The 17,988-nt window shown below is 32.2% G+C and overlaps 2 protein-coding genes across 2 annotated transcripts; both read left to right on the top strand.

Moving 5' to 3' along the window:
- Nucleotides 1-5,943: 5,943 nt before the first annotated feature.
- LOC105650240 (strychnine-10-hydroxylase) lies at nt 5,944-7,886 on the top strand. The gene is made up of 2 exons (XM_089725658.1): nt 5,944-6,990; nt 7,114-7,886. The coding sequence occupies exons 1-2, from the start codon at nt 6,022-6,024 to the stop codon at nt 7,732-7,734; spliced, it is 1,590 nt and encodes a 529-aa protein (XP_089581784.1). The 5' UTR covers nt 5,944-6,021; the 3' UTR covers nt 7,735-7,886.
- A 2,362-nt stretch (nt 7,887-10,248) lies between these two features.
- LOC105633718 (strychnine-10-hydroxylase) lies at nt 10,249-12,408 on the top strand. The gene is made up of 2 exons (XM_089726085.1): nt 10,249-11,376; nt 11,707-12,408. Exons 1-2 carry the CDS (start codon nt 10,408-10,410, stop codon nt 12,325-12,327), a joined length of 1,590 nt encoding a protein of 529 aa, XP_089582211.1. The 5' UTR covers nt 10,249-10,407; the 3' UTR covers nt 12,328-12,408.
- Nucleotides 12,409-17,988: the final 5,580 nt, after the last annotated feature.

Below are 17,988 nucleotides of genomic sequence, written 5' to 3'. Positions count from 1 at the left end.
ATCGACTTTTACATGACTTAAGTTAAATCAATAAATCTGAACCATTTCAATTCACGAGCAGCCCTACACCAATTTAAGAGCACGTGATTGGCACCAGGATGCATGAAAGTAGAAGGCTACTAAAAGCCAATAAGACAATAGTTCTGTTTGCCACTAGAAGTAATATATTGATTAAGTCAAAAAATTATTTCTATTGTTTATAGTGTTAGGCGGTTTAGTATTTATATATATATATATATATATATATATATATATATATATATATATCTTGGAAAGGACTATTGTTTATAATTTGAGGTATTAAATTATTGAAACGTTATTTATTTTAACGTTTGATGAAATATTAGCTAGTTAAACAATTGATAATTAATACAACAATAAATAATTATTAGAATATGCTAAAACATCTAATCAACTATTCAAAAATCTGTTACATTTGTTAAATGTAATGAAAACAATAAAATTAGTAAAAATTTTCTTTGTAATTAAGACCATTGCTTCTCCTAGAAACAATAGAATTCACAACATAGAAACATGCACAAACTTAACATTATTATTATGAAATTGATTTACTTATACCGAATGAATGGTGTCATCCATAAACTAAATTAATAAAAATAGTAATTTTTCATTGAAACAATGAATGTAATATATATATAACCACGCAATTTTTTATAATCATTAATTATGCGTAAAATAAAAATATATATCCAAAACTTTTAACAAGGAAATTTTTACACACATAATAATCTTATACTTTCAATCAGACTTGGTGCTTGTGGATAGCCTAAGACTGTATTTGAAGAGTGGCTATATATCTCATTTTGATAATCAATTATCTATTTTAGAAATTACAAAGAGTATTAACTCTATATATGTAGCTCTTAAAGAAACTAGTATAATAAATTTAAAAATAACATATAATCTTCTAGTTAATTGCAAGGCATAAATGAAAAATAAACGCATTAATAATATTAATCTTTTATATATATATATAATAAAAAAAATATATGCAAGCGGCATAATTGACTTTTTTATTTAAAAAATCTATTAAGTTCAATCCCGTTGCTAAATATTATATAATATTATTTAATAATGCTCAAATGTATTAAAAAAAAACTGACAGTTCTAGATGCCTACGTAAATATGAGTTCGCCATCGCCTGTGGCCTGCAAGTATTTTCGTATGGGATCGTAACGGCATTGGATCATCGATATGACAACACTATTAATTGAGGGTTTATTCAACCAATTCCATTTCTTTTTTTCCATGGATAGACTTGACCGATTCTTTTTTGTTTTTTTTTTTTAAGAAGAAGAAGAAGAAGAAAATGAAAAGAGACTTCTTTTTCCATGAATAAGATTTATTTCTTATTTTATTTTTGATGGAAAATGCTATCTGGACTTTTTTTTTTTCTTTTTGAAATTGAAGGCGACTTGGCTTACTTATGTTATTTAATTAAATGTATATTAAACATTGATTTTTATGCATTAGGAAGGAAAATAATTAAAAAACTGTATATATTTCTATTTCAGTCAATCATAGATAAACTGGATCGGAATCCATAAGTTTTCATCCAAATTTCCACACATATTAATTTATATTTGTTTTATTTCTCTAGATGACAATAATTTATTTTGAATTCTAAGCTGTCGTCTCCAGTTCGACTAGCTCATAGCAAAACCCCCCTTTTTTTTTTTTTTTTTTTTAAATTGCATCAAATATGAAATCAATTTTATGATTTAAGTTATGATAATATCAAGTCGGTTTTAAAATATTTTTTATTTTTTATATTTCAAAAAAATTACTTTCTGACATTTGAAATTTCACATTTCTTAAAAAAATTATTAAATTTATTATTAAGTAGATTGATTATATTACTCTTAATTTAATATATTCAAATAAAATTTTTTAAGAATTAAAAAAATAATATTTGATGATATGTACAGGATAAATATGAAAAAAAAATTATTTCTACTTAAAACATAATATTTTGTTAAACGTGAGAATTATTTGGGAAGTGAGGGAGTAATAAATACTATGACTCATTGAGCAAAATCTATTCAAAATATACACGTCTGAAGCCCCTTGTTTCTACATTAAATGTCATTGACCGATTGTTAAGTTAACGCGTTTCATAATGGATCTGATCTCGTCTGTGAAGAGACTTAACGAATTAATGGAAACCTGACCCTATTTCTCTTTTTTATCCCTTCTTCCTTTTAAGTGCCTTCTTTGCTTTTTACTTTTTTTTTTTGTTTTTTAACTGTTTAGTGTCCGAAATTTACTACTGATCTAATTAATTTTGAATCACATCAAATAAAATAGCCCATCAAAAAAATAAAAAGTGCGCACTTTCGAATGTTTAAAGTAAATTTTATTATTTATTACTAGAAACATAAATCATAGGGGAGTTACAGGGTATGACTTTAATAAGTTTTAAGAAAAATGAAAAAGGAAAGACAAATTTATTAAAGTAAACTTGGTTTTGAAAAGCTTTTAGTGGGTGGAAATGGTTAATAAGTAAAAGCAAAAGCAAAGAAAGCACTTAAACACGGAAAAGAAAAAAAATAATATTGTGTCTCGATATATATTTTATCAGAGTTAAATCAGTTCTCGCTTTTTGAAAATATATTTTTTAACCTCTGTTATTTTAAAGAAAGCTGTGTGCCTGAACACAGATTTCACGTCAAACGTGTCGTGTGAAAGGAAAAAGAGCTATGAAGAATGTAATAGGAAAATCACTTTCATCCTTTTATTTTTAATTTTCTTTTACTATACAATCACTTGGTAGGATAATAATAATATGAAAAAAATGATATACCTCATATAAATATAAAATGGATGAATTAATTAAATAATTTTTTAAAATAAGAATTTCCCTCTATTAGTTAAAATTTTTATGAATATATATATATATATTTTTAATAAAAACTGGAAATGATTAATCTATACAAAAATAAATATTTACTGTAATTAATCTAATTGCAAATAATAATGAGTTGAAATTTATAAGATATCTGTAAAGTTAAATTATACTAAGTACTTCAAATTATTTATCTTATTATCTTTAATGCTCGTATTGATTAGCTAATAAAAACAAACACACCTCATAATTATGAGTGTAATATTGAATTACCCTTTTTTTAACTCAAATTTCTATTTATGAATTTTGTTCGGCTGCAATATAATTTTTTAGCACATTTTTAATATTTTAAATGAGACTAAAATTCTTCTAGACCTGTGCACAGTGCACAACCCTGCCAACTACATGATTGAAAAATATTATTGAGCGTTCAACCAAAGAGAATTCTTACGTTAGCTGATATTGAAATTTAATTATAATTACATTGGAATTGGAAGCTCGACCTCTTTTCAAAACGATAAGGCTTGACTCCTTTTTTTTCTTTAATGGAGATGCGACTTAGAAATTTTTTTTTTTTTTCAAAATGAAATTGACTTAGACTTTATACTTTTACTAATTAAAATGACTTTAGACTTTATACTTTTAATCATAGGTGGCTTTTGCCTAAAATATTAATTTTTATCGCTATCTAAAAATACATAATTGTATAAAAGAAAATAAAAATTTATATGATAAATTGAGGAGATGATGCACAATTATATACATAGCACTAAGGAGGAAATTAAGCTTTTTTTTTTAAAAAAAAATTAAAGGATAATTAAATTATAAAATAATAAAATATTAGATAAATTTATATTGTGGTAATTATTGAAAAAAATAATTACCTTTCAGAAAAAAAAAAAAAAAACTTCAAACCATCTCTCAACCTAATCATTCAGTTCATAATTTATAAATGCAGATTCTTGAAATTCTAATAGGTGTCAAAAAAAAAAAAATCAATCATCACTCAATCTCCAACCCCTGCCCTCAATTTCAAATTAATATCTATATATAATTATAATGAAAAATAATAATAAATTATTTTTACTGTTAAGTCAAAGAAAAAATAATGAGAAGATGATCTGAAGTGAATAGAAATCACTTTCACCACAGTGACAGTATTATTTATCCAGTGTATTAGATAAAGGAATATATATATATATACATGCAGATTTTTGAAACCCAAAAGTGACCAAAGCAAAAATATATAGTTTTAATTTTTTTTTTCTAGTTTCCTAAACATTATTTTCTTTTAAGTTAAACAGATTTAGGATATAAGAGAAAAATATCAAAAAAATTAAAAATACTCAACCATCAATAGATCATCTGTTTATTGCAAGGGAGATATAAATATTTTACTACATTAACATGATAGTAGTTACAAGTTATTCAGTAACAAAAAAAAATTAAAAAAATATTATTAAGAATAAAACTTTTTCAAAACTCACCTAATAAAATAAAACATTTCAATGTATATGGATATATAAATATATCAACAAAATATTTTATATGTTTTTTTAATTAAAATTTCAATTATTTACGGTCCTATGTTTAATTATGTAAATTCTATTTGAAAATTTATTTTTTAAAAAATATATCCAATCAAATATGACAAATATAAAGAACAAAAATATTAATAAAAATAATATACTTTTTTTCTTTTTATCTCTCTCGTAAATAAAATATTATATTATATATATTCTATTTAAAAATTTTATTTTTTAAAAATATATCCAGTCATATTATACAAACATAAAGAAAAAAGAATATTAATAAAAAAAGTATATATTTTTTATTTATATTTTAAAAAAATTAAATATTTAGTAAATGAAATATAAAAAATTTTCAAGTGTCTCATTATTATATGCATTCATTAAAAATAAATTCAGTAAATATAAAAATTAAAATTTTGAAATGCTTAATTATATATATAAATGTATTTATTTAAAAATTTATTTTTTCGATTCATTAGAAAGCCTGATAGCCGAAATAATACTGTGAGTTACACAACAATCAAATTAATAACTCATGTAATAAAAATAATTTTCTTTTTTTTATCTCTCTCCTAAATAAAATATCATATATATTCTATTTGAAAATTTATTTTTAAAAAAAACTTTTCAATCTTATCGTACAAACATAAAGAAAAGAAATATTTTTTTATATATATTTTCTAAAAGAATTAAATATTTAATAAATAAAATATAAAATTTTTTTAAATATCTTACTATCATATATATTTATTAAAAAATAAATTTAATAAAAATAAAACTTAAAATTTTGAAACGCTTAATTATTTATATGTATTTATTTATAAAATAATTTTTTTATTCATCAGGAGGCCTGATATGCCGAAATAACACTGTGGGCTACACAATAATCAAATTTGTGAAAACACTTGTGGTTGAGAGGATTCGAACTCGAAACCCCTTACTCCTCATGTAAGTAGGAAGATAATCATGCCGCATATGATTGGCTAAAAAAAATAATTTTTATAAATTATATCTAATCAACTAATAAACTATAATTTTTTAATTAGCCGTTATGAAGAGTACTTTACAATATTTTAAATTTCATTAAGTTGATAGGAAATTTCATTATTCTCACACTATTCCCATTTTTATATATAGTATAGACAGATATAGATATAGGCATATATAAAATTTAAATTAATATTTGAAATGTAACATACCCACCAAAAAGATTAAAAGATTATATAAAATACATGATAATAAATAAAAATATAATTATATATTTAATAGTAATTAAAATTGCTACTAAAAATTTTACCAAAAAATTGTATTAGTTAAAAAAAAAAAATCAAATAACACAAACAAATTAAACGAAACGGCCCCTATCTTTTATCCCTAAACCTAACGCGCTAATCTTTATTCAAGTCTGTACACTTATTCCGGTTTTTTCAGATGACATGAATTGGTCTATTTTCAATTCTAAGTTGCCGTCTTCTTACGACTTTAACTAGCTTACTATAAATACCCCTTCTATGTAGTGTTTAGCCACAAACATCATCCTCTCCTTTCGCTAAACAGCTTTTACTTATCTTCTTTGATCGTTTTCAATATTAATATACAGTTATATACCCTTAAGAAACAGCCATGGAATTCCTTTATCTGTTCTCAAGGAGTACTGTTTTCATGGCGCTTGCCATTTTTGTTCCTTTAATCTACTCTTTATTTACGAAATCAAGAAAGGCACGTGATAATAAGATTAGACTACCACTGCCGCCAGAACCCACCGGTAGATTACCAGTTATTGGCCACCTCCACCTGCTAGGTGGGTCGCAACCACCACACATAACGCTAGAAAAAATGGCTGAAAAGATTGGACCAATATATTCAATCAAGCTAGGTGTGCATCGAGCTTTGATCGTAAGTAGTTGGGAGATGGTCAAAGAATGCTTTACTACAAATGACAAAGCATTTGCTTACCGTCCTAAAGCTCTTTTCTTGGATGTTATGAGTTACGATTATGCCATGTTTGGTGCAAGCCCTTACGGTGATTACTGGCGCGAAATGCGCAAAATAGCCACTCTTGAGCTTCTCTCCGTTCGTCGGCTTGAGTTGCTGAAACACGTGAGAGAAACTGAAGTGAAGGAAGCCACAGAAGGGCTATATCAGGGTTGGTTAAAGAATAAAAATAGCAACAATAAACTTGAGGTGGAAATGATAAAATGGTTTTGGGACGTATCTTTGAATGGAATATTAAAGATGGTTGTAGGGAAAAGATACGTTGAGTATATAAAAAAGGACGAAGATATTAATGAGAGTGGCCACTGGCGATATGCTTTGAGGGATTTTTTCCAATTATCTGGCAAATTTGCAGTGTCTGATGCACTTCCATATCTGAGATGGCTTGATATTGGTGGAGTTGAAAAGGAGATGCAGAAGACAACTAAAGTGTTAGACAATGTAATGACAGGATGGTTAGAAGAACACAAGAAGAAGAGAGCTTCTGGTATGGCTAACTCGGAGGAAGACTTCATGGATGTAATGCTGTCCCTACTTGATGACTCTAAACAGATTTCCAATCGAGATGCTGATACCGTCAACAAAGCTACTTGCCTGGTAAATAACATTCTTGAAAATAAATTCTAAATTGATTTTTTCATAAAACCCATTGAAAAAAATATGAATAATACCAAACTATTATTTTTGTTCTGACTATCTTGTTTTCTTGACTTGTGTCAGGCTCTAATTTTGGCAGCCTCCGATACTACTAAAACTACCTTGACTTGGACTCTGTCTTTATTACTAAATAATCCGGAGGTCCTAAAGAAAGCCAAAGATGAATTAGACATGCAAGTTGGTAAAGAAAGGCAAGTGAAGGATTCGGACATAAAGCATCTAACATATCTTCAGGCTATCATTAAGGAATCATTAAGGTTATATCCTGCAGCGCCATTATCAGTGCCACGGGAATGTATTGAAGATTGTGTTGTCGGCGGCTACCGTATTCCAGCAGGCACACGACTTTTTGTTCATATTTCGAAAATTCAAAGAGATCCACGTGTATGGGAAAACCCTTCAGAGTTTCAACCAGAGAGGTTTCTTACGAACCATAAGGATATTGATGTGAAGGGTCAAAATTATGAGCTAATCCCATTTAGCACTGGAAGAAGAATTTGCCCCGGAGCTTCTTTTGCTCTTCAAGTTTTGAACCTGTCACTCGCTACTCTGCTCCATGCGTTTGATATTGAAACTCCATTAGGGAAACCAGTTGATATGACTGAGGGCCATGGTATAACCAACCTCAAAGCCACTCCTCTTGATGTCCTTCTTACGCCTCGTCTTCCTGCGCACCTTTACTAAAACAGAAGAAGCTTCTTTTCTTGTTTCTTTATATTAATAAATTGTATCTCTGTGTACATGAATATCTTGTTTAATTAACTGTAATTTGTTGTTGTTAAATTTGATTAATTTTAATAAATATGAATATCTTCCTTTCTATAATTTTTAATTAATTGTTTATTTTTAAGTATTTAAACTTCATTTTTCATTGTATTTACAAGTAATTTAGATACGTGTCGTCTGCGTTTGACTTAGAGCAGCAATGCTTTCCATGTAATTTTGTGCTTCCAATTTAGTAGGAAGTGTTATACTTATCCTGTTAAAATAATGCATAAAATGGAAAAAAATAAAAATATCCGAGGAATAATTTGCTTACATCAGCTTTTGGTTTTTATTTTTTTTCCCCCTAAATTATTTTCTTTTTGTCAACGTAGGAAGCCCCATACCTTGTTTGTATGCCACGTGTCTGCAGATGGATCTGCCAAGTGTCAGGCAGAAGGATATAGTTGCTGATGGAAGCAGAAAATTCTGGTCCTTAAACTAGTTGACTCTTTATGTGGATCTATTGAAGCTCATTGCAAACCCATTTTGAATTAAATGAAAATTACATCACGAATGAGATCATCAAAATCTTTTATTTGTAGAACCGATAACGATTCGTTGTATTTAATAGGCTGTTCACAAGACAAACGTCACCGGGTTCGACCAAACCAATCTCATTCAACCCAAAAAAATTGATTTTAATTTTTTTACATCAGTTGGTCGGCTTTTTTTTTTTTTTTTCTTTTCAAAACCATAAACTTATTGACGTCTAGATTATTGTTAGTATGCAAATTATTATAAAGATGGAAAGAAGCATTGATTGCAAACCGATTTTGAATTAAATGGAAATTACATCACCAACCAGATCATCAAAATCTTTTATTGGTAGAACCGATAACGATTCGTTGTATTTAATAGGCTGTTCATAAGACAAACGTCACCGGGTTCGACCAAACCAATCTCATTCAACCCAAAAAAATTTATTGTTATTTTTTACATCATCTGGCCGGCTTTTTTTTTTTTTTTTCAAAACAATAAATTTATCGATGACGTCTAGATTATTTTTAGTATGCATATTATTATAAAGATGGAAAGAAGCATTGAGGGAGTTCTTTAAGTTGTTGGGCAGATTTATCGCAGCTGATACGGTGCCGTTTCTGCGTTGGTTCGATGTTGGCGGACATGTAAAAGCCATGAAAAAAACCCATTAAGGTCCATTGTTTTAAGAAGGCTCAAAAACTAAACAGCTCAACTCGACTAACTGCTCCATTTGATTCAACCCGACCCAGACTAAGATGTTTACTAGTTTGAAAAGATTAAAAGAGAAGTTAGAAATTTCATTTAATGGAGGCAGTAAAATGTCAATTACAGTTATCTAAATTTCTTTCTATTGAGTCAAAATTGCAATACTTATCTGTCAATTATTAGTTTATAAATAAAGTTGATCAAAATTTTATAAAATTTCATTTGTTTCAATTTAAATTTCGTCGGTTAATCTTATGTCTTCGTTGTGATTCATGAGTTTAATCTATTTAAAAAGAGAGTAGTTCTTAAATATGGATATGGAATGTTTTTTCTTTATATATCTTTTTAATCAGAAAATCTTTAAAATGAGCATAGAATTTAACTAAATAAACGTGGCACACGAACCATTGAACTCGATGATGATATATGTCGCTTTGCATCTGTGAGATTTCAAATCTCCAGATCATTTTGGCCTGATTTTGTGAAACACTAAAAAAGCCCCATGCTTCAAGAACTAGGTTTTGGTGTATCATTTTAGTACAATTCTAAAATACAAAGACTGTATTTCACTTATTAATTAATTCCTGTCTTCAAAATAACATGTTTTTCTTTCCAAATTAAAAACTGTATCTAATTTGAAATTATAATTATATTTTTATTCTACTGAATCTATTTGATATATATATATAAATAGCTTCAATTTTTATAAACATCATAATTAAATTTTTACCCAACTGGTTTTAAGAATGTATTAGTTTAGAATATCACCTAAAAAATATTAAATCATGATGAATAATTTGACATTTTTTTGCCATTGAGTTAAAATAATTACCATTTGATTCTCTTCGCAGTTGTTGTTTGAGTAGGCATACTGTATGTAGAATGGTTGAAGGCGTCACGCATTGATCATATCCATCTCATCTGCAAAACAACAATTGTTGCTTTTAATGTCTTGGGATTTTTTTATTTATGTGAAACGTGATGCTATGGATGACTTCACTTGCTCAAACCAAAAATTCATTAAATAATACATATTTTTTATAATATATGAACGATGGTTATCAATTTTTTATGTCCGAATTGGACAAAACAAATAATAGCTGACAACAAAGTCATCTCCGGTTCAATTAATTATAATTTCCTCCCAAATTTTCCCGAACCACTTTATTTTCCACCCAATCAATTTCCTGCAATTATCTAATCAAACCACTTTATTTCTGTTAAAATGTTTAATATCAGGTTTAAAAATTTTGTTGAGATCATTTTAAAAATTTTTAGCCTGCTATTGTTAATATGATTACTAGTAATGGTATTTGTGCATAAATATTCACAAAATAATGGTAGAATAGAAAAATTAGGTTTAATAACCAGTTAACCACGAAAATCCACCACTCAACTTTAGCTGCCATGGACGTCCTTTCTCCGTTCTCAGCGACTGCTATGGTCATCCTACTTGCGTTCATAACTCCTATAATCTACTCTTTGTTTTGGAGATCAAGAAAGTCTTGTAAGAAGAGACTACCGCCAGAAGCTGCGGGTGCGTGGCCTATTATTGGCCACCTTCATCTTCTTGCAGGCTCACAGCCAGCTCACATAACCCTAGGAAACTTGGCTGATAAGTACGGCCCAATATTCACTATCAAGCTTGGTGTTTATCGAACCTTAGTTGTAAGCAGTCGAGCGATGGCTAAAGAGTGCCTTACTACAAACGACAGAGCGTTTGCCAGTCGTCCTAAAGGTCTAGCCATGGAAATCCTGGGCTACGACTATTCCATGCTTGGTTTCAGTCCATATGGGGAGTACTGGCGCCAAATGCGCAAAATAGTGACTCTTGAGCTTCTCTCCAATCATCGGCTTGAGATGCTAAAGCATGTGAGAGAGGCTGAGGTAAAAATGGCCATAAAAGCTTTATATCAAAAATGGATAAAGAATAAAAGTAATTCCAATAAGCTTTCTGCGGAGATGAAGAGATGGTTTTGGGACATAACTTTAAATGTGATATTAAAGATAATAGTAGGGAAACGATATGTGGAGGAGGAGCATACAAATGAATCCGTCGAAGGTCGAGAGAGCGGGACATGGAGAGATGCATTAAGGGAATTTATGGAATTGTCTGGAAAGTTTTCGGTATCAGATGCGCTTCCATATTTAAGGTGGTTAGATTTGGGTGGAGTTGAAAAGGAAATGAAGGAAAATTTAAAAAAATTAGACCCTGTTGTTGAAGAATGGCTGCAAGAACACAAGCAAAAGAAAGAAGCTTCCGGTGGCGTACCAAAGGAAGAAGAAGACTTCATGTATGTGTTACTGTCCATTCTCGGCGATGCGAAAGAGCTTTCCACTGGAGATGCTGATACTATCAACAAAGCCACGTGTATGGTACGTATTTCTATCCTTCTTTTTTTTTAAAGGACTTATTTATAATCTACTCATGTACCAAATCAATTAAAAATAAAATTTGATTGTACCAATTATATTTTTAACCCAAAAAAAAAAAAATAATAATAACAATTTTTGAAAAACTCTTCATGAATTTGCTTAGTGGATAGTAATGTGTAGGTAAGTGTTATTTATTTTCTAAATAGCTAATATAAATATAGTCATAATGATATATTCTTTTCATATGCATTAGGAAACTCATACTCGAATTAACAAATTTGTTGAAAAAAAAAATATTTATGTTATTTTTCCTGAATGAAATTTACACAGGCTCTTATTTTAGCAGCCTCAGACACCACAGCAATTACAATGACATGGGCCTTGTCTTTGTTACTGAATAATCCTGATGTCCTAAAGAAAGCACAAAATGAATTAGACATACATGTTGGCAGAAAAAGACAAGTGGAGGAGTCAGACATAAAAAGTTTGGTTTATCTCCAAGCTATTATCAAGGAAGCCTTCAGATTATATCCTGCGGTGCCTTTATTAATTCCTCATGAATCCATGGAAGAATGTATTATAGATGGGAATCATATTCCACCAAAGACACGCCTTATTATAAATGCTGCGAAAATTCAAAAGGATCCGATCGTGTGGCCAAATCCTGAAGAATTTCAACCGGAGAGGTTTCTTACTGCGCATAAGGATGTTGATTTCAAAGGCCAATTCTTTGAATTGATACCATTCGGTAGTGGGAGGAGAATTTGCCCTGGAATTTCTTTTGCTCTTCAAGTTCTGAACCTTACGCTTGCTACTCTGCTACATTCGTTTGAAATTGAAACTTCATCGAGCGATCCTATTGATATGAGTGAGACCTCTGGATTGACCAACCAAAAATCTTCCCCTGTGGATGTTGTTCTTACTCCACGTCTTGCTGCTAACCTCTACTAGATGATAAATAGTTCAGAACTGTTATGCTTAATTTCAATTTGGAAAAAAATGTTGGATTTGAATCTATTCTTATTTTGTTTATTTTGATCTGTACACGTATTTATATGCTTAGGTTGGTATTCAGATAAAACTCCCTGTTGGTGGTGGTGTGCCCACTCAAGTGGGACCCACACAATTATAAAAAAAAAAAAAAAAAAAAATCAAAGGTTGGCAACCAACCATTGAATGGTTGGCATGCCAGTTGAAAATAATGAAGAGCCGTGTATGAGCAATGCACGGCTCTCTCAAATCTTTGCCTATAAATAGAGGCAGGAGCAGCATAGACACCAACAAGTGAGAGCAATAGAGAGTGTTTTGAGTTTTAAGAAAAGGGTTATTAAAACTACGGGTTTAGAAAATAGTGAAGATTATTAGGGTATTTTTGGGAAACACGTGTGAGTATCACTATTTTGTATTACTCTCTTTGTAAACCTACTATTTTTTTAATAGTGGAAGAAATATTCGGAGTTGGTCCCGTGGACGTAGCCCTAAATAGTTGAGGGTGAACCACGTAAAGATCTGTGTGTCCCATTTTAATTTTTCCGCTGCCGTAATTATTCTCGTAATTTTATTGCCGGTATCCTAACAAGTGGTATCAGAGCCTGGTTTAGCCGGTCAGATAGCGGTACCGGATCCGTGGATATATTTTGAAAATAAATATACCACGAAGATGAGAAAATTACGACGAGTCCGTTGGTGCAGTCCGCTCGGAAAGACGTTGCAGAATTGAATTAGTGATGAATAGTAAAATAGTAACTCGTGGTTGATGTGAATAGTTACTATTGGAGTTACTGTTGCTGAGCCCGTCACTGTTAAGCCAGCACTCTTCACGTATAGTACTATTCATGCATACAGGTACTATTCACGTATAGTACTATTTACGTATACAGTTACTATTCTCGTATACTATTACTATTCACATATACAGTTACTATTCACTCAAAAGTCATGGAAGCCAGAACGAGCAAAATGATCAGTCTAAATGGCGCAAATTACCATATATGGAGAAATAAAATGAGAGATCTCCTTATGGTGACCAAAATGCATTTGCCCGTGTTTGGTTCAAGCAAACTGGAAGACAAGACTGATGAAGAATGGGCTTTCGAGCATGAACAAGTTTGTGGTTATATTCGACAATTTGTCGATGATAATGTGTACAACCACATCTGTAACGAGACTCACGCCAGAACATTATGGGACAAGCTTGAACAGCTATATGCCTCAAAATCTGGCAACAACCAATTATTTTATTTGACGAAGCTGATGAATTTCAAATACCAAGAAGGTACTTTTGTAGCAGATCACTTGAGTGAAATGCAGGTGACTATTCACCAGCTGTCAAATATGGGCATAAAATTTGATGATAAAATCCTCGGCCTTATGGTGCTTGCTTCCTTACCAGAGTCTTGGGAGACTTTGAAGATATCAATAACAAACTCTACACCACATAGTGGAGTTAGCTGGGAATTTGTTAAAAATGCTGTTTTGAATGAAGAAATGAGACGTAAAGCACAGAATCCTTCTTCATCTCAGTCAGACATTTTTTTAGCAGATGCTAAAAGAAATAATCAGCCCAGAGGGAGGAGCCAATCTAGAAGTTCAAATACAAGAGATAAGAGCAGAGGTAGATCAAATAAATTTGTCAATATTGTGTGCCATCATTGTGGGAAGAAGGGGCACATTAAAAGGTATTGCCGGAAGTTCAAAAGTGATCAGGAGAAGATCAAAGGCAAAGCAAAGAAAGAAGAGAGCAGTGATGATGAAGCTAATGTCATTGCTGAGTTCCAACTGTTCATTGAAGACACTATCAATCTTGCAACCCAGGAGACCAGTTGGGTAATTGATAGTGGGGCTACACTTCATGCAACATCCCGGAGAGAGAATTTTTCATCTTACACATCAGAAAATTTGGGTGTGGTCAAGATAGCAGACGGCAAATTGTTGAAAGTCGTCGGTAAGGGAGACATTTGCCTGGAGACAGAAAATGGTTCGAGATTAATTTTAAAAGATGTCGTGCATGTACCAGACATGCATTCTAATTTAATCTCGGTTGGCAGACTTGATGCTGAAAATTTCTGTAGCACCTTCAGAAATGGTCAGTGGAAACTCACAAAAGGTTCCATGGTGGTGGCCCATGGAAAGAAAGATCCAAAGCTGTACGTGATGCATGCAAAGCTCTCCCGAGATACTTTAAATGTAGCGGAGGATGATAGTACAGTGGAACTGTGGCATAAACGACTAGGCCACATGAGTGAGAAAGGAATGACAACTCTGGTTAAAAACAACATGCTATCTGGATTGGATAAAGTCCATTTAGAGAAATGTTCTGATTGTATGGCAGGAAAGCAGAATAGAGTAGCCTTCAAGATTTCTCAGCCTTCCAGAATGAAGAATATGTTAGATCTGGTACATTCAGATCTGTGTGGACCATTGACAATGTCATATGGTGGAAATCGATACTTTGTTACATTTATCGATGACCATTCTAGGAAGACCTGGGTATACACTTTGAAGTCTAAAGATCAAGTTTTAGATGTTTTTAAACAATTTCTAAACTTGGTTGAGCGACAAACAGGCAAAAAGCTGAAGTGCATCAGAACAGATAATGGTGGAGAATACACTGGGTCATTTGATGCTTTCTGCAAAGAGCATGGTATTCGACATCAAACAACACCTCCCAAGACGCCGCAATTGAATGGTTTGGCTGAAAGGATGAACAGAACTTTGATGGAGAGAGTCAGATGTTTACTCTCACATGCAAAGTTGTCTAAAAGATTTTGGGGTGAAGCTCTTCTTACAGCAGTTCATCTTATAAATCGTTCACCTTGTGTTCCTCTTCAGTATGATACTCCAGAACGAGTATGGTCAAGAAAGGATGTTTCCTATGATCACTTGCGGGTGTTTGGTTGCAAAGCATTTGTGCATATTCCTAAGGATGAGAGGTCTAAGCTTGATGTCAAGACTCGACAATGTGTATTCATTGGCTATGGTCAAGATCAATTTGGCTATAGATTTTTTGATCCAATCCAGAAAAAGATGATAAGAAGTAGAGATGCTGTATTTGTTGAAAATCAGACTATTGAAGATGTTGAAAAGACTCAGAAGCAAGTTGCCGATAGATCTGAAGATGATTCAACAGATGTGCAAATAGTTCCTCCAGCAACAGAACAAAGACAAGTTGGAGATGAAGAAAATGTTCCACAAGAACAAGAGCCAGAGTTAGAAAATCCAGAAATTCCTCATCAGAATGAACCAGAAGATGATTTTGATGGTGTTCCTGTTCAGCTACCAGCACCAGAAGGTTCTCAAACATTAAGAAGGTCTAGTAGAGTCAGACAACCATCTACTAGATATTCAGCAAATGAATATGTATTGATGACTGACGGGGGAGAACCTGAATGCTTTGAAGAAGCAATGGAAAGTGAACACAAAAGGAACTGGATTGAAGCCATGCAAGATGAAATGAAATCCTTGCATGAGAATAAAACATTTGAGCTGGTAAAGTTGCCCAAAGGCAAGAAAGCTTTGAAGAATAAGTGGGTGTTCAGGATCAAGCAGGAAGAACACAGCTCCCAACCACGATTCAAAGCTAGACTGGTTGTGAAAGGATTCAATCAAAGAAAGGGTATAGATTTTGATGAGATCTTTTCACCAGTTGTGAAAATGACATCCATTCGAACAGTGCTCGGAATGGCCGCCAGTTTTGATCTGGAAATCGAGCAAATGGATGTAAAGACTGCCTTCCTACATGGAGATTTGGAAGAAGAAACATACATGGAGCAGCCAGAGGGTTTCATAAAAAAGGGGAAAGAAGATTGTGTTTGTAAACTGAAGAAGAGCTTGTATGGCTTGAAGCAGGCACCAAGACAGTGGTACAAGAAGTTTGAGTCTGTTATGGGGGAGCAAGGTTACAAAAAGACTACTTCAGATCACTGTGTCTTCGTAAAGAAATTCTCTGATGATGACTACATTATTCTCTTGCTCTATGTAGATGATATGTTGATTGTTGGTCAGAATTCTGTTAGAATTAATAGCTTGAAGAAACAGCTAAGTAAGTCTTTTGCTATGAAAGACTTGGGACCAGCAAAGCAAATTCTTGGTATGAAGATTACAAGAAATCGAAGAACCAAGAAATTATGGTTGTCACAGGAGAAGTATATTGAGAAGGTACTTCAAAGGTTCAAAATGGAGAATGCTAAAGCGGTTAGTTGTCCTCTTGCTAATCACTTTAAATTAAGCTCAAAACAGTGCCCTTCTACCGATGGGGAGAAGGAAGAGATGGAAAAGATCCCATATGCTTCAGCAGTTGGAAGCTTGATGTATGCCATGGTCTGTACACGGCCAGATATTGCTCACTCAGTCGGAGTAGTGAGTCGGTTTCTTTCAAATCCTGGAAAGGAACATTGGGCTGCAGTGAAATGGATTTTCAGGTATCTTCGAGGTACGACCAAAGTATGTTTATGCTTTGGAGATGAGAAGCCAATATTAGTCGGTTATACTGATGCAGATATGGCTGGGGATGTTGACTCGAGAAAGTCCACATCAGGGTATCTAATCACATTTGCAGGGGGAGCTGTGTCATGGCAATCAAGATTGCAGAAGTGTGTTGCTTTATCAACAACTGAAGCAGAATTCATAGCACTAACAGAAGCATGCAAAGAGTTGCTGTGGATGAAGAAGTTCTTGAATGAACTTGGAATTCATCAAGAACGATATTTGATTTTCTGCGATAGCCAGAGTGCAATTCATCTTGGGAAGAATTCCTCCTTTCATTCAAGATCAAAGCACATTGATGTTAGATATCATTGGATCAGGGATGTACTGGAGATGAAGTAGTTACAGCTTGAGAAGATCCATACAGATGAAAATGGATCAGATATGTTAACGAAGATTCTTCCAAAAGACAAGTTTGAATATTGCCGATTAGCTGCAGGGATGATGGAGAGTATGGCTAACGTCCCCACTTGAGCGTGCAGGGAGAGATTTGTTGGTGGTGGTGTGCCCACTCAAGTGGGACCCACACAATTATAAAAAAAAAAAAAATCAAAGGTTGGCAACCAACCATTGAATGGTTGGCATGCCAGTTGAAAATAATGAAGAGCCGTGCATGAGCAATGCACGGCTCTCTCAAATCTTTGCCTATAAATAGAGGCAGGAGCATTCAGCATAGACACCAACAAGTGAGAGCAATAGAGAGTGTTTTGAGTTTTAAGAAAAGGGTTCTTAAAACTACGGGTTTAGAAAATAGTGAAGATTATTAGGGTGTTTTTGGGAAACACGTGTGAGTACCACTATTTTGTATTACTCTCTTTGTAAACCTACTATTTTTTTAATAGTGGAAGAAATATTCGGAGTTGGTCCTGTGGACGTAGCCCTAAATAGTTGAGGGTGAACCACGTAAAGATCTGTGTGTCCCATTTTAATTTTTCCGCTGCCGTAATTATTCTCGTAATTTTATTGCCGGTATCCTAACACTCCCTTAACAGTGGGGACTTCAAGTTTTGAAATCCTGAATTTGTATGTCAAATTTGCATGTTGATGGAGACCTCTTCCGCTTATTCAACCTGAGAAAATATTATTATAATTACTACAATATAATGAAAACTTTTGAAAATAAATTAT

This window comes from Jatropha curcas, chromosome 9 (genome assembly GCF_041381405.1).
Source record: "Jatropha curcas cultivar XTBG-Jc1 chromosome 9, XTBG_Jcur_1.0, whole genome shotgun sequence".
Classification (NCBI taxonomy): Eukaryota; Viridiplantae; Streptophyta; class Magnoliopsida; order Malpighiales; family Euphorbiaceae; genus Jatropha; species Jatropha curcas.
Note: the sequence above shows the minus strand (reverse complement) of the source record. Positions and strands in the feature narration are given on the sequence as shown.